The sequence below is a fragment of the Malus domestica genome, chromosome 10 (assembly GCF_042453785.1).
Source record: "Malus domestica chromosome 10, GDT2T_hap1".
Taxonomy (NCBI): domain Eukaryota; kingdom Viridiplantae; phylum Streptophyta; class Magnoliopsida; order Rosales; family Rosaceae; genus Malus; species Malus domestica.
Window position 1 is genome coordinate 41,198,285 of NC_091670.1, and position 27,370 is coordinate 41,225,654.

A 27,370-nucleotide genomic window follows, 5' to 3' on the forward strand; every position below is an offset into this window, starting at 1 on the left:
TAATTTTATTTGCTACTTGATGCAAAGGATTGTGACTCAAGTGAACAAATTCAGAGTTTTACGGATATAATTTGGTTCTTTTTAATACATAATATTACAAAGGCCTAGAAATTTTTCTTGAAGGAATATGGTAACATGTTTTCCACATCTTGGCCTGCAATTTATGTGAAGGGGTATTAGTGTGTGTTATTTGCTTTGGTAAGATGTGTGTTATCTGCATTGGTGTTGGTAAGATATGTGTTATCTGCATTGGTGCATTTGAGGGTGTGATTCACTTCCTACCTCTTTTTTAGTGCATATTTTTGTGCAAATTATTCTTGCCTATTATGACTAATACATTCAATTCCCGCAACGAAGCATGCGCGAGTTTTCTAATGATTTCTAAAGTTGTTCACATCAATAATTAAAAACTGTGAGTGTCAACTTACTTTTCTTCCTTTCCAAAAAGTGGACTGTCTTTTTATGAAATCTTAATTGCACAATTTTATGATAAAAAATGTATGAGAATTATAAACTTCTATTCTTTATTTCGGATTTGGATCCTCTTGATCAATCATTGTGGGCCGTTGGATAAAAATCCAACGGCTATAATTATAATAACTTTAAAAGGACTTCTCTGTTTGTAGCCGTTGGATAAAAATCCAACGGCCCACGATGACTGGTCAGGAGGATCCTCTCCATTAGCCCAGGAGAGGATCCAAATCCCTTTATTTCATCGGAGGACAACCAAATAAGGTAAAACACACTATCTCCCAAAACTAACAAGGAGAGCAAGAACAAAGGCGCTCCTGAATCCAAACTATAATTTGAGCATTGCGATTAAACAAACTTGGCATATGGTCTCTGGCGGCCTTTTGCCTTCTCAAGATTGATCAATCTATGCTTGGCTGCGCTGGTTACTTAAGTCTTGTGCAAGAAAACTATCAGAAAGCAGTGACTTCATATTCTCCACAAGGCTTGGAAGGCTATGTTGAGAATTATAATCATACATCAATGGGACCATTCTAGCAACATTAAGAGCAAGTTTTATAAAGGATGCTGAAAATGGATTTGATGCAGACAAACATTCTTGGTTGAGGAACTTCCATTCTTCCGAAATCCTATGGACAACGAATGCTCGTGCATCTTCCTCTGAACAACCTTGATTTTCATTCATGTAACACTCTATGTATGAACTATCATTTCCATCTTGGTCCTCATCCTGCAATTAATCCAGAAAATATCCTTACAATACTATATTTTTATAAACAAGTGCTAAATGTAACTCAAACTAACCATATCAAAATACAAGTACGAAACTTGGCACTTCCAGAGTCATCCCATAGCCGAAGAATTTTTTCGGTTGAAGATATAATGCTAGATATGTTGATGTTGTCCAGAATACGTACAGTTTCCTTGCTTATACCTTGACCCAGTAAGAAGAATGCATGTGTTAGAACCACATGCACCCCTGAACTGATGAACCCGTTGTTCAAGTACTCTTCACTTTTTGGCAAGTGCCTGCAACTAAACCATCGTGCTTCTAGTTGTTTGGATCAAAACTTGAACTTTGGGCTCAAGAAATGAGCTGGCCCAAAATGAGGCCCGAAGGGAAAGACAGCCGAAGCCCAGTTAAAGCCCATAAGGCAGAAAGGGCCTTTTCTGACTTGGTGCAGCTTATGAAGACCACTTGCTTACCTACCCAAAAGCCAAGTGGTGTAGACTGATCAGCTACACATCCCATAAAGCACTTTATGGTGGCATTACATGTAAAATAGCTTATGAGTCATCACCCTCAAACCGTATTCGGGTAAGGCTGCTGCTACAGAAGGCCAAGCCGAGTTGTCTATATAAGAAGAAAGAGAAACCAGGAATAAGGACACTCAATCAAACAAACAAATGCAAGCACAAACTCTGCTCAAAGCTAGATTTGCCTTCAAAACAAAGCTGTAGTCAGCCTTCATCCCTCTCGGGACAAGCCTTCATCCCTCGCGGGATAACCCTCCCTTCAAACCTTTGTAATAGCTCTGCTACCCTGTTCAACCTTGCTGTAGTATCGATTCATCTTTTGTAATCCCTCTCTCTATCCCTCTAAGCTGTCAGACCCTTGACAAAACTACAAAGATAGGAACCTACAGGACGAGCAGCCTTACCTGATAAGGTTTAACCTTGCCCGACCTTCTTTGCTTTGTTTTTGTCTTTTCAATATGTTGTATACGTCCAGTTGTATGCAAGTTATTTCTAGCAATATGACTATTAAAAGGCTTTCTCAATACTTGAATCCGATTTGAATATATCTTCAGTGTTCAAACCAGATCCAAGTCCTAAGCCCTCGGGCATGTAAATCTGATCGGTTAAAAGTCCTTGGCCTCAAGGCATAAAAAAGAACCTTATGTGGACTTAACCCATCCACGACAGTCCTTGATAAACGAGAAGTCCGAAGTTACTTTGGGCACAAGTAATCGACCTACCCTCTAGTTTTATTTCTATTATGTTATGATTACCATAGAACGCTTGAGCATGAAGTGGATTCTGATGGAAAGCCTCAAGGCCTACACCTAAGGCCCCACAAAGGCATCCATTTGGATTCATTCCGTTCTGCGATCTAGAGAGTCTAAGTATAAGGATGAACTCTGATGGGAAGCCTCAAGGCCTACACCTAAGGCCCCACAAAGGCACCTATTTGGGTTCATTCTACTTCTTGGACTCGGGTAATCAGAAGTATAATAGTTAGAAAACTCCGGCAATCACAAGAACAAATATGATGTGTTTGAGCACTGGTTTAGTTATTTATGGGAAGCTTCAAGGCCTACACCTAAGGCCCCACAAAGGCACCTGTTATAACTAACACGGTTTCTCGGATATATACATATATACAATTAAAACTCGACATCCATTTTACATCTACCATGCTGAAGATGGCAGTGGCACGCCTGAGCACCTAAAAGTTAACCTTGATTGTGAACCTCAAGGCCTATACCTAAGGCCCCACAAAGACACCTCTCAAAGTTAACGTTGTCCTTCTCTTTCAGCTTTGCCCGACGAGCCTTGCCCGAAGAGTATTGCCCGACAAGACTTGCCCGACAAAGCCCGATAGCGAAGCAGAAGCCCGATAGCAGCCCTCAACCGGCGCCAACCTCCAGAGGAGCTGTGTGCTCGTCGGCCAGGAAACATCCCCGACAGAAATTCCTGACGCGAACACTAGTAGGAACGCTTTGCATAATGTTGCCCACTGCATGCATGCAGTACTATATTATTAACAATAAATCCAAATCTGAATTGTAATGCGTAAGTCATTGAATCGAAGTTAACTTATATACCGATTTTTTAAGGGGCTCTAGAGGGTTCCATCCATGCCTTTTGTGCACAATGTAGCTGGTTTCATTGGTAACGTCATAAAGAGCCTTAAAACATATCTTCATGTAATTCGGTAGTTCAAATTAAGGTGAGTATAAAATGTATATTGTATTTCTATATTATGATTTACAATAGAGATGCTCTTTATAGGAGCCAAAGGAGTGGACAACAACTAATGGAAATAGTAAAGAAAGACTAATGGACAATTAGTGGACTAGACAAAATTATGAAAGGCATGTCTAATGGAAGTACTCATGAAAGGCTAGTGGACAAGCAATCAATGTGTTGAGAAGAAGATTCCCTTTTACGCCCCCGCAAGACGGTGGTCCTGTCAGAGACACCGATCTTGGATCGTAACAATTGGAAGCGTGGACGAGGAAGAGCTTTTGTGAGGACGTCTGCAAGCTGATCCTGAGTAGAAACATGTGAAACTTGAAGAAGCCCGTGATTGATGCGATCACGAACAAACTGAAAATCAAGTTCAATGTGCTTCATGCGAGAGTGAAGAATAGGATTGACACTATAAAAAGTTGCCCTAATATTGTCGCAGGAAATGGTTGGCTTATCCATTGAGGAGACACCAAGCTCATGGATAAGGGATTGAAGCCAAGCTAGTTCAGCAGTAATAGAGGCTATGGCGCGGTATTCTGCTTCCGTAGACGATCGAGCGACAAAACATTGTTTGCGAGAGCTTCAAGAGATTAAGTTGCCACCCAAATAGATGACATAACCCGTGGTAGACTTACGGTCATCACGATCACCAGCCCAGTCAGCGTCTGAGAAGGCATATAGACGAGATGAGGCACTGCGGTGGAAGAGAATGCCATGAAAAACAATGCCTTTTAGATAGTGGATGAGACGTTTCAAGGCCTGCCAATGAGACTCAGTGGGTCGATGCATGAACTGTGAGAGTTTGTTGATGGTAAATGAGATGTCAGGGCGGGTGAGACTGAGGTATTGGAGACCTCCAACAAGTTGTCGAAAGGTAGTAGCATCAGTGAGAGGTGAGCCATCAGAGAGAATCAAAGGAGTAGAGGTAGCCATTGGTGTGGTCACATCCTTAGCATCATCCATTTTAGCTTTAGCGAGAAGATCATGGATGTATTTATGTTGAGAAAGAAACAAACCCGTGGTGGTGGGTATCACTTCAACCCCAAGGAAATAATGAAGGTTCCCCAAATCTTTGACAGAAAAACGATTTCCCAAGACTTGAATGAACATAGAGAGGAGACTGGTATTATTTCCTGTAAGAACAAGATCATCAACATAAACTAGAAGGAATATCACATCATTATCCTGACGAAAAATAAAGAGAGAGATATCTGAGATGGCATTGACAAATCCTTGATTGAGCAAAAAGGTGCTCAACTCCTTGTACCATGATCGGGGTGCCTGCTTGAGGCCATATAAAGCTTTGCGAAGTTTGCAGACATGTGTTGGAATGGTAAATTCACCGAACCCGGGGGGTTGTACCATGTAAACATCTTCAGATAGTGATCCATGCAAAAAGGCATTGTTCACGTCTAATTGACGAAGAGGCCAACCATGAGTGAGAGCCAAATGAAGAACAATACGGATGGTGGTGAGTTTGACAACTGGACTGAAGGTGTTTAAGAAATCCACGCCAAGACATTGGTGAAAGCCTTTAGCAACAAGGCGTGCTTTGTACCTATCAATGCTGCCATCAGAATGTCTTTTGATGCGGAAGACCCATTTGCACCCGATAAGATTCTGTGAAGGTTGAGGAGGAACAAGCTCCCATGTGCCATTGCGGATTAACGCATTAAACTCGTCGGACATTGCTGCACGCCAAAGAGGATCTTTAATAGCCTGAGAAACACATGTTGGTTCAATGGGAGAAGGAAGTGGGTGTTTGGTGGCAGTGCAAAGTTGTTTAGGTTTAAAGATATTGTTTTTGGCTCTGGTGGTCATGGGGTGATGGTTGAAATTATTTGGTGGTGGTGGTGGGGGTAAAGGAATGATATTTGGTGGTGGTGGTGGGGGTAAAGGAATGATAGATGTGGGTATGAGATGATGTGAGGATGGGGGTAAGTAGTCGCAAATGGTGATGGTGCAGCGGAGAGACACAACTCCGAGACCTCCGAAGATGTATGAATGGCAGCATGCTGAGAAGAGGTGTGTGATGGAACTGGTGGCACTTCGGCAATGTGAGCAGGAATGGAGATGGCGGCTTGAGTGACAGGAGACCATGCAGTGGAGTCGGGGGAAGGAACTGAAGGGATGACAGAGTCAAAAGAAGAAAAAGGAAAAGTGTTTTCATCAAATCGAACGTGACGGGAAACAAACATACGACGGAAAGGGAGATCAAGACATAGATAAGCACTTTGAGTAGAGGAGTAACCAAGAAAGAGACATGGACGAGATCGAGGAAGAAGCTTGTTGGAATTATAGGGTCTTAACCAAGGGAAACATAAGCAACCAAACACACGAAGCTTAATGTAGTTAGGAAGATCACCAAAGAGAGCTTTGTATGGAGATATATTATTGAGAACATGAGTGGGCATCCTATTAATAAGATACACAGCAGTTTTGAAAGCATATGACCAATAAGTTAGGGGTAAGGATGCTTGGTGGAGAAGTGTTAACCCTGTTTCGACAACATGGCGGTGGCGGCGTTCAGTAACACCATTGTGTTCAGAAGTGTGTGGATGAGTGGTGAGGTGAGTGATGCCATTTGTGGAAAGAAAATGTTTGAGTTTAACATATTCTCCTCCTCCGTCAGAGTAGAAGGTGATTATTTTGGTGTGGAAGTAGTTTTCTACAAGAGCTTTAAAGGTTGTGAAGATTGAGAAAACATCGGATTTGTGTTTCATGGGATAAAACCAAATATATTTCGTGAAATGATCGACAAAGATAACATAGTATGAAAAACCATCAGTAGATAAATAGGGAGCAGGACCTTATACATCACTATAAATTAGTTCAAGGGGACGCTTACTAACAAGCGTAGAATGACCAAACGGGAGCTTGTGGCTCTTATTGCAATGACAAGAAGTGCAAAGGAGTTGAAGACATAGGAATTGAGGAGGTACGTTGGATTTGAAGATAGGTTCGATGGTTGGGGTGACCAAGCCTACGGTGCCACACATTGGAGGAGTCCATCACACTACTCATAACTTGTTTTTGAGGCATCAAGCACGGCCACTCATATGTATCGTTCTTATTCGGGCCTCGAAGAAGTGCCGCTCCCATGTTGAGATCCTTGACAAGAAAGGAATCAGGAAAAAATTCAATAGAGGTGGCATTTTGTCTATTAAATTTGGCAATGGAAATAATATTACGGGAAATGGAAGGAACACAAAGGACACCATTTAAGTGAAATGGGGTGGTAGAGGAAGAAGAGAGTGATGTGGAACCAACATGTGTAATACTTAAACCTGTTCCATTACCAATAACAATTTGATCAGGACCATCATAGGTAGTGGAGTCCGGGATGTTCCTGGAGTCAGAAGTGACATGGTGAGAGGCACTCGAGTCGAGCAGCCAAGGAGATGATGTTGAGGGGCGGATAGTGGTGTGGTTGACCATGGGTGGAGCGGAAGAAAGTTGAGGGCAACGTTTTGCACTATGCCCTTGAGTACCACACCATTGACAAAAACCACGATACCCCGTAGTAGAACGATGATGATTGGAGTTGTGGTGGTTAGCACGGTTAGAGTTGTAGGTGGTATTTGTTGGACGCTGCTGGGAGGCTTGTGTGGCCCTGAAGTCACGCTAGAAGGAGCGGGGAGCTTAAGCAACAAGGGCAGTCATAGGAGTAACAGCAGCTGGTGGTGCATCTCGTTGGAGGAAAGTTTCATGTTCAATGAGTTTGTCATACCGATTTTCAAAAGAGATGGAGGTATCGCTAGCTCGAACAACGACAACGATTTCTTTGAAGGCAGGTCCAACACCATTGAGGACGTGTAGAACAACATCATCGTCGGAGAGTGGAGAATCAATGATGGCAAGCTCATCAATGATAACTTTGATAGCTTGTAGAAAAACTGACACAGGTTGTGTATCGCGACGCATGAGCGTAAGACGCTCTTTGAGGTTGAGAACCCGAGAGCGTGTTTTGTTGGCGTAGAGCTTGGTGAGCTTGTCCCAAGCCTCCTTAGATGTTTTAGAGAAGGAAATGAGATATATAATCTGTTCAGAGACAGAAGCTAAGATAGCATGTAGTAGCAGCTGATCTTGACGAATCCAGAAGGTGTAGCACACAGTAGAGGAGGCAGCAGGACGTGGTTTTGATCCATCAATGTAACCCATCAGGTCATACCCAAGAAGCAGGGCATTGAATTGAGCTCGCCATGAAGGAAAGTTGGTGGGTGTGAGTTTTAGAGGTAACTGAGCAGCAGCGTTAATGGTGATAGGGGTGGGCAAGGGGGGTGAGTTGGTGGATTCAGCCATGAGGATCGGAAAAAAAATTGCTCGATGGAGCTTTGTTGCTCTTGATACCAAATTAAGGTGAGTATAAAATGTATATTGTATTTCTATATTATGATTTACAATAGAGATGCTCCTTATAGGAGCCAAAGGAGCGGACAACAACTAATGGAAATAGTAAAGAAAGACTAATGGACAATTAGTGGACTAGACAAAATTATGAAAGGCATGTCTAATGGAAGTACTCGTGAAAGGCTAGTAGACAAGCAATCAATTTGTTGAGAAGAAGATTCCCTTTTAGTTCACCAGTTGCATCAATATCCCATCTGCAAATAATTAATTACATGCGTTAATGTCAGCGCAAGTGACTATGAATTAGACCGCTGATAGTCATGCATGATTCAAATTCACAATCTAGCAACATATTCACATTTTATTTGCACACTAGTGTAACATGTAGGATATCATAAAACCACACAAGTACACGAACCTCTCAACTGCAGCTGTGAAGAGAATGAGTTCATCGAGGGTGCCCTGAACATCAAAAATATCGTCAATTATGTAGACAAGAGAGATCGATTTTGTGAGTTCAACCCTTTCCTCTGATAAGCTTGGATCTGCTAGGCATGCCATCGGCCACGTATACCATTTAATTGGCTGGTCTCTCACGAACTTCAACTCCTTAGTCAAGCCTAGTTCTTTCCACCACCTAATTATTACGATGAAAAATATTTTCATTAATTAAAAAGGAGTACTAACTTAAAATCAGTGTCTAGTGTCTTTGGATCTGAACTCACTTGGATACTTGTTGAACTTCATTTCGGATTAGAGATTCAACCATGTTGAACTCTAGTTTTGCTAGCTCCCGCAAAACATTGACCCATTTCTCCTTCCCTTCGAAATTATTTAAGTAGTTCTTAGCCATGAATCTTGTCAAGCTCTTGTGATAAGGATGCTCTAATGAGTACGCGAAGGATGAAGCTTGATGATCATCGAGGTTGTTTTTCATCCAATCCGTGAGAAGCTGGTGGCTTCGCCTTCCAGCTTCATCAAGTGACTCTTCTCCTGGGAAGCTCAAATGAGATGCTTCATATAATCCTACTAATCCGCTTATGTCGACTTCCTTGTTGTTCTTGAACTTATTAAATATTGCATCTGTTAATCACAAGGAAAATTAATTACTTTGTAGTAATGGTGACATTAGCTTTCAGAGTAATGTTAGACAGACCAAATTTTTCAACCAAATTTGACATTTGTATCAACAAACAAACAAATAAATGTTCACTTGGTCGTTTTAATAAAATAACATTTTGCAGTAAAGTTAGGACAAAAAGAGAATTGAGACCAACCTGTGGTTACATGATAACCTTGTTGTCTCAGTAGTCGAAAACGAAGTGAAACCACACCAAGTTCATCACTGCCTTCATCACCATAAGCTCTCGTGCATTGCTTTTTTTAAATTGCTTCAATCTCCTCTTGGAAATGATAGTCAACGCCTAGGCGTTGCATGGCGTCAACCGCAATCAATTGTTCATCTTCTCCGATGTTTGCGAGTGCATCCTTCAATTCCTTCAATTTCTTTGCATAGCGAACCTGAAGGTCGCCCTAAAAGGGGAAACATTGAACTTAGCATGATAAGCAAACACTAGGCTGAAATTACATAGTAAAAAAATAAAGGTGAATTGTCAATTTAGTTTCCGAATTATCATCTGAGTGAAAATAAGTTCCTATACTATTTTTTCAGTCTGTGAATTATAAAAATCTGCTAATTACATTCTTAATATTAGATACGAAGCTACTATATTCAATTTTCTGTCAATTTAAGTCACGTTACTTGCATGTGATTCACATTGGAAGGTAGATTGATATTTTTTCAAAAGACAGTGTATAGAGTTAACTTAGGAGGGTAAATTAGACGTTACATTCGCAACCTATATGAAATGTTAAAGGCTTATAAGCGAGAAAATGATAGTATTATACTCTAAAGTAACAAGTGACTTAAGTTGACGAAAAATTGGATAAAATAGCTTTGAATATAATAGTATGAATGATATTAGCAATTTTTTATCAATTTAGGTACTTATTTTACTGAAAAAATAATTCTAGGACCTAATTTTCTTTAAGGTGATATTTTAAGGACTAAATCGGCACTTTATTCTAAAAGAAAAAGAGAGAGAAGATAGTGTGTGGAGTAATTAAGTAACCAAGTAGTGTTAGTTTTGGTACATGAGTAGTGGATTGTGGAGCAATTTGGACACTAATGTGTATATAAAATATATATATATATATATATATATATATATATCTATATGTTGGGTTATTATTTTTGGAACTTACAATAACTTGTCCCTTGGAGGAAGCAGAGTGAGCTTGAAGGAAGTGTGCCATTTTCTACAAGAAAGAAATTAAGAAATTCCAGTTTTGGATGAGAGAAAATACTTGTTGGGAATGAAGTGAGGTGATCAGCTCATGGTGATTCCTAGTGAATTTATAGGGCAATGTCTCTTGGCATCCAATGCAATGGAGCATGCGGAGCAGTGGCGGAGCCACATGGAGACTAGGGTAGTCCAGGGCCTATCCTGGAAATAAATTTATAGCGATTATGTAGTAAATTTTGCAGTAATGTGCAAGTGGTGTGTTGGTATGTTAGGTTTTAATGGTTTCATTAGGTCTTGGGGTCGATGCTTGCTGACGAAAAGCTATTTTTTGGTATTTTTTACCAATTATCATATATAACTAACCTTCTGCTAACATTCTGATTTCTTTTAACCAATTATTTTTGTGTTAGTTCATATAAAACAAGGTATATATATTCGGGAGGAAGATTAAATGATATTAAAAAAAAAGTATCGTAATAATAGCTTATTTTTTTGTTAGTTCATATAAAATAAGGTATATATATTCAAGAGAACGATTCAATAATATTAAAAGAAAAATATTGTAATAATAGATTGAGCTAGTTATAACATTATTATTAATGTTGCGTTAGATGTCAACACATGTTCTATTTACTATGACATCTCTCAATACTAATTTTTTCATACAAATTTTAAAGCTCCATCACTCTTGTTTGATTCAAATTTTCCATGATATTACTATTTTTTTTTCTAATTTCTTTCATTAGTTTAAAGGCCTTTGTGGCATGAATTTCTGGCTCCGCCACTGATGCGGAACGTTTTGCACACTTTAGTGGTGGGATCAATGTGCACGATGATGAAGTTGAGTACTTGAGCTCGATTGATGCATATTTTTGTCTTAACAGTACACAACGTTTTGCACCCTTTATTGTTGGAGAAATAAGATAGTTGAATTCGTCAGGGACTTGATATTAACAATGCAAAATTTTATTCTACACTTCTTATAAGTGTATTTTTCTTTTTAATTATAGAAAGTTTAGAGTGCAAAATAAGATTTTTAAAGTGCCAATAACAATCTCATTTTCTATATGCTAAAACTCGGTTCAAAAAACATTGTTCACCAACCGTAAAATGACAAATGGCCCTCCACTAGCTCTCCATTCCTCGTTCTTTTTCCTCCTTAGCATAGTGGAATGACGCCTTTGTCCACACTGCCCACGTGTCGATCATCATCCAATGCTCTGCTTCGACTACATCTTCTCGACTCTTCATTCCAATTTCACTTCTTCGTGTCTATTTTTTGACATTTTCTGTAGCATTTAGCCAACAACCCAAGTTATATGCTTAACTATTGTAGCTCCCATTTTTAACCGTACTTAGGGGAGGGGGCTCATCAGATTTTGGTGGGCAACAATGCATCTAACCTCCTTGACCGTCCCTAAAATTCCATTTCAATCTCACTTTTATCCTTTGAAACTCAAATTTCGCCTATTCCTTTTCAAAAGAGTAGCAAAAAATAAGCATAGAAATGTTAAGACTTCACTGAACTCTTCTCCTTCTAGCAGACGATAGCCACATAAAACCAAAACCTATCCACACCAACAATCCTTAGATATACACATAAGCACATGAAATTAACTGTAATTTTACATATTTAAGCTATTTAAAGCTGTTGGGACATTATTTCAGAAAAAAATGGCCAGTGGATGAAGATTGAAGAAGCCTCCTCTTCTTTTCTTTTTTTCCTTTTTTTTCAATATATGTGGCACCATTTGGTTGGATGCGTTGATCTTATACTTATGTCTTAGTAAACTTAACGAATATGTAACAAACAAGATAAAAATCAAGCAAAAATGGAACGAAAATTTAGTTCCAAGGTATTAAATAGAAAATTTTGAATTCAATGGGAAAATAAGATTAAAATCAAGTTTGAGGAGGCATAGGAAAAATAAAAATGTTGCTGTTTCATTTAAAACTCAGTCAATAGTTAATACAGTTACACATCAATGGTAGGGATGAGCATTGGACAAACATAGTGGGATTGGAGTTGGGCAATCCATGTCCATTAAACATAAGGAAAACTAATGAAAAGAGCTTGAAAACTTTGAGTTTTAATGATAAAGACAAAATAAAGGGTAAAGTGAATAGTACCAGGATTGACTTTTTAGTGTAAAAATGTGGTTTTTCGTTAAAGTGAACAGTTTCATGAGTTTTTCGTTAAAGTTCTCTTAAACAAATGATGAATGGGGACCATTACCCAAAAAAATCCATTTATACATTTAATGGAGACCCGTAGTCCTTCCTACACAACCCATTCCCACCGAGAGAAGATGAGCGAGACAGACCACAAATGCTACTCAAAAGTATGATCTCTTGCCTTACATTTTAACGTTAATTTTCGTGTTATAATTATAAAACGTTATCCCAACATTATAAAACATTTGTCTCACTTTTAAGACCAAATCTAACCCTGGGCTAAATGCTATTTTGTAGGTTTTATTCCCCCCCCCCCCTCAAACCCAACCCAACTCATGTAAATGTGTGGGCTAAAAGCTAAATGCCAAATTCCCCCTAGGATTTAGCCCATAAAATGGTGTGGGCACCACCAGAGGGACCCCACCTACATGGGCATGTCTCACAGGATTTAATGAATCCAACGGCTGAGATCGAATATAATCAAATTTAACTGTAAAAAAAAAAATCTAACGGCCCAAATTTAAATCTAACGGTTAAAATAATTAAAAAAAATTATTTAACTCAAAATTCACCCAAATTTAGTGGTTTTTCAATATTTATCAGAATTTAAATATTTTTATGTTAAAATGTTAATAAAATTAAAATTATGATAGTGTACATAATTTAATTTTTTTTTTAAATTACTTTAAAAGAAGAACAACAACCCAAAACGCTAACTTTGTGGAACTTTCATTGTTTTTGTTAACATTGATTACGACCCCCGAGACTGAAAGCTAAATTGGTATTAATTCCACTCCATGCATCTTGCTTTTTCACCTACATACACAGCTAAGAGCACTTCTAAAAGAGATGTCAAAATATAAATGTTAAATGTTAATTTGATGGCTGACGTGGCAATGTTAGATTTTCTCTTTTTCCAACTGATATGTTTCTTTATTATAAATGATATCTGTAGGATTCATTTTAAAAATAAATCAATTAAAATACATTTTCAAAATCTATAATTGATGCATTAATAAGCCTCACACAGTAAAATAATTAAAAAAAATTTGACATCAAAGTCATTACAAATTGTACCATCTCAATCATAAACGGCATCCCTTCTGCACAACATGGTAAAGTTTTTTCACGTTCCTTGTCACATTAGTCCATAAAACAACAAAGGATCTTTAATCCCAGTTTTACCGACCAAGCGAAAACAATCCTTATCCAAAGGATTGCATGGGATCTTCATTTGAACTTTAGCAGCCTATCTTCGATCCTAATGCAATAATACCATGACAAAATCACAATAATAAAAAAAAAAAGGTCGTACCCAGTGCACAATAATAATCACTGAAAATCTAACGTGTAAAACCGGAATCCTTTCTTCATCCAACAAGCCTTAATTATATCGGGCGATAGTGTTAAATCGAGTCTAAACAATTAGAGATTAAACCATGCTGAACTCTAGTTTTGTCAAGCTCTTGTGATAGGGATGCTCCAATGCATATGCGACTGCTGAAGCTTGATGTGTTAGTGTTGAAGAACAATGTTTGAGTTATAATTTTAGTCTTGAAAAGGCTCAAGAGTTAAAGAATATGTGGAACAAACAATAACAATACTTTAATGTGAAACGGAAAGTCCAATTTTTGTTACAGAACTTAAAATATGTTTTTAGATGTATAAACGACCTTGGTTAGGGATTGGTTTAATTAAAAACATGTATAATTATATGTTTACTGTAATAATCTTGATCGTTAAATTTAGTCAATGGACGAGATTACTGAGAGGAACAAGAGGCATGTTCAACAACTATTCATATATGTGTTGTCACATTACATTTTCTACTGCTAAATAACCTAGTCCAATATGCTCAACGGGTACATTTTCTTTTTGGGCTACGGTCAAGACTCAAGCCCATATCCAAAGAGTTCGAGTTGTATTTTTTACATTACGTATTTTAATAGAAATTGTGAGAAATTTTACTTTTTAATTATTAATTTTTTAGCATGCATATTCCATCGCACTGAAAAATCTCTGGTCTCAGAAGATGTCGTTAAGTTCTCCAGCGCTCCTTCTGCACCGCCACCCAATCTAACGTCACCAACGGCAGGAGCATTGGCGCCATCTCCACCGACCTCTACAAAGAGCGCAACCTCAAACGCCTCTCAGAAGTTGTCAATTGAACCAGATGTGATGTCGTATAATACTATGATCGAGGCATTTTGTGAAATGGGTTCGTTGGATCGGTGGTTTCGATGGGATGGAGAAGAAGGGTGTTGAGTCGGATATAATCATGTTCAACACGATCATGAATGGGTTGTTTGCGAATGATCAGTTTTTGGCAGCCGAGAAGCTGTGGAGTTGAATGAAGAATGTTGTCCCTGATGTTAGGAGCTACAATGCCAGGTTGTTGGGATTGGCTTCGGAGAAGAAAACTGACGAGGCGGTTGAATTGTTCGAGGAAATGCGGAACAAGGAAGTAAAACCTGATGTGTTAAGCTTCAATGCCATGATCAAGGGATTTGTTAATGAGGGTAAATTGGAAGAAGCTAAACAGTGGTATCGTGAACTGGTGAAGCGTAGTTGTGCTCTGCAGAAATGAACTTTCCAGGCTCTTGTTCCTTTTGTTTGCGAGAGGGGTGATTTGGACTTTGCCTTTGAACTCGGCGACAAAATTTTCAAAGGGCGTCTCCTTGTGGATGTGGAGTTACTGCAGACTCTGGTGGATGGGATAGCTAACGCTTCCCGGATCAATGACGCAAAGAAGATTGTGAGGCTTGGGAACACAAATACATACCTGCGTTACAATTTGCAGTTGCCTTCAGAGGAATAATGTATTTCTGTTGTTGTTTGTTTCTGTTTGCATGTCGAAATGTTTGTGCTTTTATTGCTAGACACTTCTAATTTATATAGTTAAATTTGTGCAAGCTTCAAACATTCCTTCAATTTCAGTGTTGAATAGTTATTATTACACAGATTTTCATACAGCATGGATTTCATATACGCCTCAAGAGGTGGAAGGTGTTGGTCATCATCGTAGCGACACATTAACAGGACCAATTCTTTGTTTAACTGCTTCCATTCTTCTTAAATCATATTTACAGCATTTTCTTGTGTTTCCTCCATTGAAGAACCTAGATTTTCATCTAAGTAGCGTCGTATGTATGACCCCTCGTGCCGATCCTGATTCTCATCCTTCAGTCAAGCTATGCACATTTTGAGAGATATGAACAAGATGTTTACTCTATGTAACGTGTTTGATTTGAATCTAATTATATATAATCACCTCGGCGCTTCCCAAATCTTCCTAAAGCCGAAGAATTGCTGCTGTGGAAGATGCAATTTCTAGAGTTCTATTCAACGGCTCCACACTTTCTTTGGTTATACTTTGACCCAAGAGAAAGAATCTATGCACCATCATCGCATTAACCCCAGAAGAAGGGTTAATCTCAGTTTATTACCCTGAAATTTCTTAGTTTTCAACTTTTGGTACATAAATTTTTTTTTTCATTGTAGTCTGATACCTAAAGTCATAATTCTGGGACATTTTCATACATCCGTTAAGTTTTCTGTCAGGACCTCAATTAATTGATGATGTGTCGCCCACTTGGACAATGATTGAGCGCCACGTTTCAATATGGGCCTATGTGAATATTAAAAAAATTAAAGTTTTTTCTTTCTTTTCTAGGCATCCTACTTCCCTCGGACCCTCTCCCCTCATTCTCCCTCCATTCTTTGCACCCACCCTCCCTGCACACCCACTATCTGCCCTGCTCCTCTTCCACCTATCTAGGTATGACATAGGCCTTGCCGCCGCACAAATGGGTCGGCGTTATCGAAGGTCAGCCGCAGGTGGCGGTGGATCAACGAAGTCAATAGCGGATCGGCGTTTAGGAGATAGCGAATCGCAGTCTCGATTGCTGAACTATCTTAATCTTGGAGGCCATGGTGACGGTGAAGGGTTTGGGGGATTCAAATACGGCAACTATCTGATGGGAGGAATTGGGTGAAGAGGGTGGAGGAGAGAGAAGAGAGGGGAGGTGAAAAGGGTGGGGGTGGGTACCGTATAGAGGTTGGGTGGGTGCAGAGGAGAGAAGGGAGGGAGCAAGGTAGATGTGTGGGTGTGCAAGGAGGTGGGTGTAGGGAAAAGAAGGGAGGGAGAATGAGGGAGGGTGTAATATCCCACATCGCCGGAAGAGGGGAGGTGATGTGCCTAATATGTATATGTCCACCTCCCTACAGTAAGACGCATTTTGGGTGGAAGCCCAAGAACAAAATCGTGAGGGCATAGCCCAAAGCGGACAATATCTTACTTTGCGGACTGGGATGTGACAATTTGGTATTAGAGTCACTGCCCAGCCGAAAGTGTGCCGACAAGGGCGTCGAGCCCCTAAAGGGGTGGATTGTAAGATCCCACATCATCCGAAGGAGGGAAGGTGATGTGCTTTATATGTACATGCCCACCTCCCTATAGAAAGACGTGTTTTGGGTGGAAGCCCAAGAACAAAACTGTGAGGGCATGGCCTAAAGCGGACAATATCTTACCATGCGGACTCGTGAGGGCGTGGCTCAAAGCGGACAATATCTTACCGTGTGGACTAGGATGTAACAAAGCGAGGCGGGAAGGGTGAGGCAGGATGCCCAGAAAAGATTTTTTTTTTAAATTTCCATGTGGACCCATATTGACACGTGGCATCCAGTCATTGTCCACGTAAGTGCCACTTCATCAATTAACTAATGTTCTGACGGAAAACTTAACGGATGTATGAAAGTGTTCCAGAATTATGACTTTAAGTACCAAACTGGGACAAAAAAAACTTTATGTATCAAAGGTTGAAAATCAAGAAATTTTAGGGTAGTAAACTAAGATTAACCCCCTAGAAGAAACAATACCATTCTTTAAGTAGTCTTCCGCCTTCGGCAAGTGCCCGGATTTGAACCGTTTTGCTTCTGCTAAAAATGCATTGCACAGAATCCTCCACTGCACGTGATAGTAGAATTAACTATCTGTTAAGCCTTCTCTTGAACAAACTAGTAATTAAATTTCATGACACTAACCGGTTTAATATATTACCTTCTTAAACGAATGTAATGGGTACCACCCATGCTTTTGATAGAATTTGCAGCTGATTTCATTCGTCATATTGTAAAGAGACTTGAAATATATGTTCATGTAGTCCGGTTTAAGTGCTCTATAGCACCAATTTCGCATCTGCAGCGTAACATTTACTGATCAATTCACGGTGAAAACTGGTGAAGCCAATTAAGAAAGTACAGGACATTTTATTGTTTACATATTGACAGCCTCAGTGAAGAGAGTAAGTTCATCAAGCGTCTCGTACATCGAAAATGTCATCAATAAATGGTTTTGTGAACTGAATCCTCTCCTCTTACAGGTTAGGATCTGTTGAGCGCAAACTACAGTTCCCTAGGCAGTCCCATCTCTTTCCATCACCTAATTATTTTGTTGGATGAAATAAACAGACAAATTAGGATTTCTATAGTGCAGTTAACCGTATTGTTTACATGCGGATATATTCTTGATATTGATGATATTGTTGGTACTTCGACCTTGTAGATATGTGTACAACATGGTTGGCGATAAATTGGACAACATTTTTAAGAAGTGCTGTTAAATGCACGATGTCAGTTAATTTTGGAAATTTGAATATCTACTTCTGATGTATGGACTGAACCAAATTAAAATCCGTTTTGCCACATCCTGTAGCATATTTAGCCATCTATTGTTCATGCCAGCTTGGGAATTAGTAACAAAAAAGTGGCCATGAATGTGGCCAAGCTTTTGTGATGGGGGTACTCCAGTGTGTTCCCCACAACTCTGGCCTAATGAGGACCAGGATAGGACAATGATCTATTTACGAGATCACTACTCAATTTTCCAGCTTCATCAAGTGCATCTTCTCCTTCCCTGCTTAGCTGTAAAGCTTCGTACACACTCATCAATCCCTTGACCTCTTAACTAATTAACGTTTTCTTAAAATGCTTCCTTCGCTTTCCTTCAAGTTGTTGACACATCTATTAATAACAAAAGTTATAATTGGGAGTGATTGACTGATACTGAATATCAATCTGCAATACTAAGTAAATATAAGAAACAAATTGTTACCGAAATTTTAGTTATACTCACCCTCGGACACGAAGTGACCATGTGGCCATAACAGAAGGGCAACTTCATGAAGGTCATTTTGTTGATGAGAAAGGCCAGGAGCTGATAGATATGATTAGGTCAATTTGTTCTTCGATAGTGGTAATCTATACCTAGACGTTGAACAACATCGATCATGTTCAAACTTTCGAGCGCGCCTTCTACTCCTACTTTGCTCAATACATTCCTGAATGCCTCCAACTTTTATTCATGTCAGAAACGGCATGTCATCCTGCAAGCAAAGTGGAGTTATTGGAAGAGTGGACATAGGTTTGGATATAAATAGCTGAATGAGATCAGAGTGCCCAAGAAGTAGGATCTTTTTTTGAGCAATATTTGGAGTGGAGATAGCAAAGATGGCCTGAGAAGAAAATGCCATAGAGGGAAGAGTACAAGGTATGTACCTCGTTTAACAAGTGTTTAAATTTGTTGGCATTCTTCGGCACATGTATCTAACCAGGGCCGGAGCCAGATAGATGTAGGTGGCCCTGACCCTCTCGCACCATTTGAGCAAGCATACATTATTCCTTGATTTGCACAAGTTGTTCATCATTCAATGTTACTTTTATATTATATGTTTTGCCTATCAGCCCCCCACACATAAAATTTTGGTTCCGTCATTGTATCTAACTGTTAAATTAAAAAATCTATGTTATACTTAAATATATTTTAGAATTTTCACTTTTTTACATAACTTTGAAAGAATTTTTATTCCATGCATCAACCTACATTGCTCTTAATATATTGAGAGTATGAGTTCCCACATTGAGAATATAAGAGACCTTATATGTGTTTATAAGGAATTAGGCTACATTTGATACTTTCAAGGAATTTTTTTTGAAATGTCATATGAACTTGTTCATATTTTCAATTTGTTATATAAACTAAATTTTAAGCAATTTGTTATACCAGCTTTACAAAATCATTAATTTGTCATCTCACCCCAACTCCCGTTAAGTTTTCCATCCAATATAAGTCAAGTGCCTCACACAAGACTTTTGTTCGGGGTTATTTCGGTCATTTTAACATCTTTTCACAAGTATTTTACTTTTCTTTAGTACAAGCACTTAAATTTTTTACTTTTCTTTAGCACATATGCATCTACAACCCCATTTATGGCACAAAACGTCAACATGTTTCTCATTTATAGAGCCCGTATGAAATTATTTCTTAGTGACATGCTAAAATGCAAACTCCCACTTGTGTATCATTACATATTTGGAATAACCAGAAGATAGTACATTGCGTGATCATTCATTGCTATCATATAAATTTAAACACTTGTGTATCATTACATATTTAGAATAACCAGAAGATGTCATTTTTTTATAAGGAAACATCAACGGTATGAGATAATTCTTTTTACCTGATTATGTCATATTCTCAAAGGGTGCGGAGAAAGAAATTGTTTGATTATGTCATGAATTCCCCAATTCGGATACTTAATATCTTCGTGGTATTTATGTAAAGAAACAAATAATGTTTGCATACATGAAGAATAGTAAGGGTTGGTTTGGTATTGTTATGCTTTGAAAAAAAAACTTTTTCTGCTGTAATGTAAAAATAAGCTCACTTTTGTTACTTTACGTTTTCAGCTTTTTTTTTCACTCAAAACTGTGAAAATAAGGTGTTTATAAGTGTTTACCAAACACATTTTTGAGCTTAGCTTTTTTTTATACCCACTTTTTATAAAAACATCTCAGTACCAAACCAGTACTAAGAGAGATTGTTGAGAGAAAGAGGAAGCTTGAAGAGGAAGAAAAGGTTATATATATTTTCAGTAGTGAATTACAAAGAGTACATTTGGTTATATATCTGTTGTTTTAGTAACTAAGTCAACTCAACAACCGTATAACAATCTTAACAGCCTTATAATAGATTCCCTAATCTACTGACACATGGCACTTTATACATCCATTGATCCTATATTGTTATCATCCCTCATCAAGCTCAGGAAAGGAAGCACCAAGCCTGAGATTGCAGCAATGTGTATGAAAAAATGGTGTACACGATTCTTTTGTCAAGATATCATCAAACTGTTCATTTGATGAGACAAATTGCATACATAAAAGTTGTTTAGTAACCCTTTACCTGACAAAGTGAACATCAATCTCTATATGCTTTGTCCTTTGATGCATGACTGGATTACATGTAAGAGCGATGCCATACAAGTTATCACAGAACAATGTAGAAGGAATAGGCACTGGAATCTGCAGAAAAACAAGTAATTGTCTAATCCAATCAATATCAGTTGTTGTGGAGGCAATGTAACAACCTGTCCCATAATTTACGGAACGAATGGGCATTTTTATAATGTCACTAAGTTTGGGATATTTATTTTAAAAATTGTTTTGGGTCTTAATGTGTGTGCCTGTGGGGCCCACTTGTTTTGGTTTTGTTCTCCGTAGCCTTAGTCCATCTCTCTCCTTTTTTTCTCCCTCATCCCATGTGAACTCATCTCCCTCACCTCTGCCGGTTTTCCTTTACCTCTCTCATTCTCGGTGCTCATCTTCGACAGGATCACACATTACATACACACGACAACCCCGAGGACTTCACCAGCACCCCTAACATCTAGACCTCCTCCTTTCTCTCTCTCTTTCCCTTCGATACATCTCGGCACTATACAGTCACAGTGCTTGTGACTCCGGCGAGTTTTCAAATATTCCGACTAAGGTAAGCACCATAGACCTCTATAGATTATGTTTTCAAGTAGATTAAAATGTTTTGAGACATTTTGGGGTGGTATAAATGTAGAGATAACTCGGGGGATTATATTTCCAGTTTTCCAGCAAGGTTCTGTGGCTTGCAGGCCATTTCCCGGCCGATCCTGATGTCAACTTCATTCCATTTTGGTACAACTCGAATCCTTATTCTCTTACCTTTGATTTGGCCTTTTAATGGTAGTTTTTGGTTAAGGTTTAACCCCGGATCGAAGCCAGGGAAGTTTTCTCAGCGAAAACTCAAGAAAACCAGCGTTCTTCTCCGGTGACTCAAGCGGCTTGCGAGGCCCTTGTGCCATGGAAACCCCCGGCCCTTTAAGGGTAGCCCAAACCCAAACCCCTTGAGTTGAGGCGCTTGGGCCATTCAGCTAGGGCCTTCGGCCCATTAACCTAAAACCCAAAACCCTTTTGGCAACCTAGGCCTTGGGTTGTGTAAGAATCCCAGGCCCAAACCTCTTAAAGCTCAACCCTTTAAAAGCCTAACCCAAACCTTGGAAAGAATCGGCCCAACCCAACTGATGGAATATTCCTTTAGGGAATATTCCCCTGTTGACTTTTCTGAAATTTAACCGGGACCCTTTTTAGCGTAATTCGACGTCCTGAATTCGTTTTTGATGTCCATTTTCCTAAATTCAATCATTTGAATAGAGTTTTATTGATTGGACCCTTTATGTGCTTAGGTACAATTATTAACGGCGATTCTATCCAGCTTACTTCATGCAGCTCTTCGACAACGGAGTATCTGTGAATGGACCCCTTCTAAAATGCATGTTTTAATAGTAGAAATGCATACATGAAAAGCATGATTTAATAATTACGTTTTATGAAACGTTTTATGAGATATTATGCTTACTACGAATATTTTGAATTATCATATTTTATCGAACTCATGTTCTTTGTAGTATAGATGATAGATGACTTTATACTGCTTATGAACATGCTTTTGCACACTTCTTTATAGTATAGATGATGGATGACTTTATACTATGAAGATGTTTTTGAGATATATATACCTATGTTTGGAAAGTTTATGTACAATGGTTTTGTGCTTATCTAGTGGTCACTATACCGCCACAGGCAAGGATTATGGTTGTTGGCTGCGGGTCGAGAGAAATAATCTCTGGCTTCAGGCCGAGAGACATGGAGCTGGCATTGGGCCAAGAGAAATAATATCTGGCTATGAGCATAGAGACATAAAAGTTGGCATTGGGCTAAGAGATATTATTATTGGATACCACTATTTATCACACTATATACGAGATATGTTTTATAAAAGATTTTATGGCATGCTAGGGTTTTCGGAAAACCTATTACATATTATACTATTGAGTTTTCATAAAACTTTGGGGGTTAATACGTTGAATAACTGTTTCAATATTATATATATATATATATCAACTTGGTCCACTCATGTTTGTATTACGCCCCCTCAGAACTTAGATTCGAGGTGTACAATCCTAGCGTCAGGGCACTCCCGCATCAGCATCTTCGAGTCCTCTCAGTGTATGACTCACCTCTTGGTTCATTCAATTTCATATTATTCCTTGTTAGTGTTTAGGATTAGTTGTATGCTCTGAACACATTCCTCATTTGCATAATCATTGTATTTAAATTCATAACTTTTATTTACATTCGATGTTCTCATGCATCCTAATATGGCCTCATCACCTTCGGGTGTTGGCCAGTACGTGCCTACCCTGGTCTTCAAGGAATATTGGGGTCGGGCGTGTCAAGCAATGACTTTATATTCAGTCTCAATAAAGAATTGAGAAATTGTGTTCTGTTTATTGGAAGACCAAGAGATAGTAGGATTATACCCCAAGAAAACTACAAGTCCAGTTGTTGACGTTCTGTCATTAGGGTATCTAGCCCAATCAACATCACTAAATCCATGTAAATCTAAGACACCTTTAACAAATTGAATACCATTGTTCTGTGTACCCTACAAATACCTAAGTATCCTTTTTACAGCGAGAAAGTGAGACTCCATTGGACAATGCATGAACTGACAGACTAGATGCATTGAGAATGCAATATTTGTTCTAGTAAAGGTAAGGTACTGAAGTGCCCCTACAATACTTCTGTATAATTCAAGATTGTTCCCATCATCTTTGAGCAATATGTTATATGACACATTTCTGTTTTTGTAAGTAAATCAGACACGATCTTAGCTTGAGAAAGAAACAACCCCTCTTAATTCTAAGTAATCTAAATGCCAAGAAAGTGTCCCCAAGTCTTTAATATCAAATTCCTTAGTCAAGGCAGCAATGACCAGGTTGCTAAGACTGTTATAAGTTGTTGAGTAACAGAAATATCTTCAATTGTTTTTTGTAATGACCACACAACGATTTTGCATTGTAGGTAAAAAGCTCAATTCAATAAATCAAATATTGTAACCAATCACGTGACATGACAAACAATTAATATATAGTTTGACTAATTTATAATCACATGACATCTAAAATTATGCATTAGTTTTAGAGAAATTCCTCCATAAAACTACTAAATGTTGGGGCCACATATTTCCCCCAAATTCATGTGGACAAGCTATTCATGATCCAGCTGGTTGATGAAGTTGAGAGTATGAACTTTATACCGAAAAACTAAAGTCTCACTTCTTGGATATTTTTATTCATTGTTAATCAATTTTTAGTTGGATGGCCACATAATAGTTTAGTTTGTAACAACTTAGCAAATCTCGGCCCTTCAACAACTAGGATATTTTTTTCTTTCAGAAAATAAAACAACTGAAGAGCATCAAATTAATCTCTTCATTTTGCATTCTCCCTTCCGGTAGCGATTCACATGCCTTGCACTTATGTTCTAGTTGTTTATTCCTTGCTCAGTAGGATATTAATGTATTATAAACTAGCTAGGGTAATTCTATTTGTACCCATTGCACGTAAGAAATCGAAATCAAACCAACTTCATGCATGAAGCATCGATTTCATGTACTCGTCAAGAGATGGAAGGCACTGGTTGTCGTCGTAGCTGTACATCAATGGCACCATTCTTGCGAGATTTAGGGAAGCCTTTGTGAATGCCGCGGGAAGTGGATTAGGAGACACCAATTCTTTGTTCAGCTTCTTCCATTCTTCTGAAATCATATTTGTAACATGTTCTTGTGCTTCCTCCATGGTCTTGCCTTGATGTTCATTTAAATACAACTTTACATATGACCCGTCGTCCCCATCTTGATTCTCATCCTACAATCAGTACGACGATAAGAAAATCTGACGTGCTCTATGTGCGTATATATACATGCATGCTACAAATTTTGATGGACAAATATATATATAGCTTTTCTGTGATGGAGTCGGCCAAGACATCGACCACACATGATATAGAACCTCATAAGCAGGGATGAATAGGCATTTAGTTAGTAGGGTGCTTGATATAAATGATACTATAAATATGTAGTTACCTTGGCACTTCCCAAGTCGTCCCAAAGCCGAAGAATTGCTGCCGTTGAAGATATAATGGCTGGAGTGCCATTCAAGAACTCCACACTTTGATTGGTTATACCTTCACCCAACAGAAAGAAAATGTGGACCATCACCACATTCACCCCAGAAGAAATAATTCCATTCTTCAAGTACTCTTCAGCCCTAGGCAAGTGCCCAGATTTGAACCATTTTGCTTCCACTAAAAATGCATTGCACAGACTAGCCCACTGCACGCAAACAAATAGAATGAATTAAGCTATAATTAAGCCTTTCTTAATATGCTAGTATATAATTGTCACGACATTAATCCAGTTAGATAGATATACTTAATAATAAGGCAATACTACAGTTTACATATATATATATACCGTCTTCTTTAGCGAATGCAACGAGTTCCATCCGTGCCTTTGATAGATCTTACAGCTGATTTCATTCGTCATATCGTAAAGAGCCTTGAAGCATATCTTCATGTAGTCCGGTAAGTGCTCTATAGAACCAATTTCCCATCTGTAGCATAACAATGTTCTTGTCAGTTCACTGTGAAAAGTAGTGAAATTAATTAAGAAGTTACGGGATGTTTTAATTATTGCTACCTATTGACAACCTCCGTGAAAAGAGTGAGTTCATCAAGCGTCCCGTAAACGTCAAAAATGTCATCAATCAAATAGATAAATGAGATAGGTTTTGTGAGCTCAATCCTCTCATCTGACAAGTTTGGATTTGTTAGGCAAGCCATGGACCAAATGTACCATTTAATAGGTTGGTCTCTTGCAAACTTCAACTCCTTACACAATCCCAGCTCTTTCCACCATCTAATTAAGTTAATTGAAACAAATAAACATTGATTAGCAACTGGTTAATTTATTAAATATAGAGACAACAATTGAAGATTAAGGTGCTATTTTCCAATAAAGTTACTTACTTGGAAACTTGAGCAACTTCTTTCTGGTGAAGGGACTGGACCATATTTAAATCTGTTTTTGCTACAGTTTGTAATATATTTAGCCATCTATTATTTGTTCCTTGGAAGCTAGAGACAAAAAAGTTCTTGGCCATGAATGGGGCCAAGCTTTTGTGATGAGGATTTCTCAATGTGTTTCCAACAACTCTGGCCTGGTGATGATCGAGATGTGACAGTGATGAATTTAGGAAATGGCCACTAAACTTTCCAGCTTCTTCAAGTACAACTTCACCCTCTATACTTAGCTGTGAAGCTTCATACAAACTCATCAACCCCTTGATGTCTTCCCTTAACATTTGATTGAAATTTCCTTCTCTGTTCTTGAAGTTGTTAAACACATCTATATTCACACGATAAACACACTAGTTATCAAAATATCGAAATTGTATTGAGTCAATTTACTGGTACCGAATACCAATCTATATTACTGAATTATAGTTAACACTCACCATCAGAGACGAAGTAACCATGCTGCCTGAGTAGTCGAAAGCGGAGAGCGACTTCATGTAGGTCGGTGGGATGGTGAGCACCATGAGCAGTAGTACTAGATATTATATGTTGCTTTTGGAGAATTTGGTCAATTTCTTCTTCAAAGTGGTAGTCTAGACCTAGCCGTTGAACCGCATCGATCATGTCCAAACTTTCAACTGCTTCTCCTCCCACTTTTATCAATGCATGCCTTAAGTCGTCCAGTTTTTGTTCATTCTGGAAACAAATTATGCCATCCTGCGGACAAGGAATTGAAGAGAGTCGATTTTCAACCATGTATGTACATGTGTGTGTGTGTGAGAGAGAGAGAGAGAGAGAGAGAGAGAGAGAGAGAGAGAGAGAGAGAGAGAGAGAGATGATTTTTCTTACCTTAGATGAAGTATACTTCGTTTTGGAGTTAAGCGGTTTTAAGGGAGTAGAAAGCAAACTGTTATCTTCGGGGATGCTCCATTTTTGAGAACTAAGGTATTCCGGAGCAGCTGGAGTAGAAGACGAGGTCGCAAAGGAGGACTGGGAAATAGAAAATTCCATATTTCTGTATGTGTAATCAACTCCCAGAGTAGTAGAAGGCGAATAGAGAAAATAAGATGTTTTTCGCTCTTCTTGATCTCTCAATTTATAATCGCCATGAAAATCGATTTTCGCTATACTTCGAGAGCTAGCACACTAATTTGCACGTTGATTTAGAGTTTTTTTATTCGCGCTTTTGTTTTTTTTTTGTTTTTTTTTTTTTGTTGAAAAATCAAACGTACTAGTAAGGGTCCAAGAAAGAATAAAAAGTGTACCAAACGTGAAAGTTGTGCTATTCGGCAACTGGAAAGCGGATTCCTATTATTATGAAACAACTTTTGATTCCTTAATACCTAGGTACTTGTCACTAGTGAATATTTTATGTACTCATTGTATTTATTTGGCTTAATAAAAAAATATCGCGTGGGTTTTGTTTTTCAAAATAAAATAAAAATAATAATGAACATGTCATTATTTTTTAATCACTAAAACAGTATACCCAAGTATTATCCAAGCATGTCTCAAACCCTATAAGGGCATCAATATTGATGGAAGCCTTCAAACACATTTTCCCATTATTAGTGACCACAAATAAATAAATGAATAATGCTCAGATCTAGAACCTTTTGGTTCGGCAAACTTGTGCGGATATCAACTCTATCTATCTTTTCTCTATGTTTTCAGGTAAAAAATTTCGAACAAACCAGAAAGCCTTAATGTCCTTGTGCAACATTGCGTAGTTTATTATAGGGGTATGATATTCACACACCCCATTTTACTTCTCACATATCTTTTTAATTTTCGGTCGTCGA

At 38.4% G+C, this 27,370-nt stretch overlaps 1 protein-coding gene, 1 long non-coding RNA gene and 2 pseudogenes across 3 annotated transcripts; 1 reads left to right on the forward strand and 3 right to left on the reverse strand.

The window, feature by feature from the left end:
- Window positions 1-759: 759 nt before the first annotated feature.
- On the reverse strand, window positions 760-10,202 carry LOC103456160 ((3S,6E)-nerolidol synthase 1-like; annotated as a pseudogene).
- A 4,122-nt stretch (window positions 10,203-14,324) lies between these two features.
- LOC103446643 ((3S,6E)-nerolidol synthase 1, chloroplastic-like) lies at window positions 14,325-20,735 on the reverse strand (annotated as a pseudogene).
- A 29-nt stretch (window positions 20,736-20,764) lies between these two features.
- Window positions 20,765-22,160, forward strand: LOC114827795 (uncharacterized). 2 transcript variants are annotated; one of them, XR_011571928.1, is made up of 3 exons: window positions 20,765-21,105; window positions 21,187-21,284; window positions 21,833-22,160. It is a non-coding gene; the product is annotated as an uncharacterized lncRNA (long non-coding RNA). The 2 variants fall into 2 exon arrangements; XR_011571929.1 differs by having other exon boundaries at window positions 21,214-21,284.
- Window positions 22,161-24,079: 1,919 nt separating this feature from the next.
- Window positions 24,080-26,579, reverse strand: LIS ((3S,6E)-nerolidol synthase 1-like). Its single transcript, NM_001293904.1, is given in 7 exon segments — window positions 24,080-24,358; window positions 24,577-24,825; window positions 24,967-25,105; window positions 25,192-25,410; window positions 25,521-25,899; window positions 26,009-26,285; window positions 26,418-26,579. Coding segments are annotated over 7 exon segments (1,704 nt in total).
- Between the last annotated feature and the right edge of the window lie 791 nt (window positions 26,580-27,370).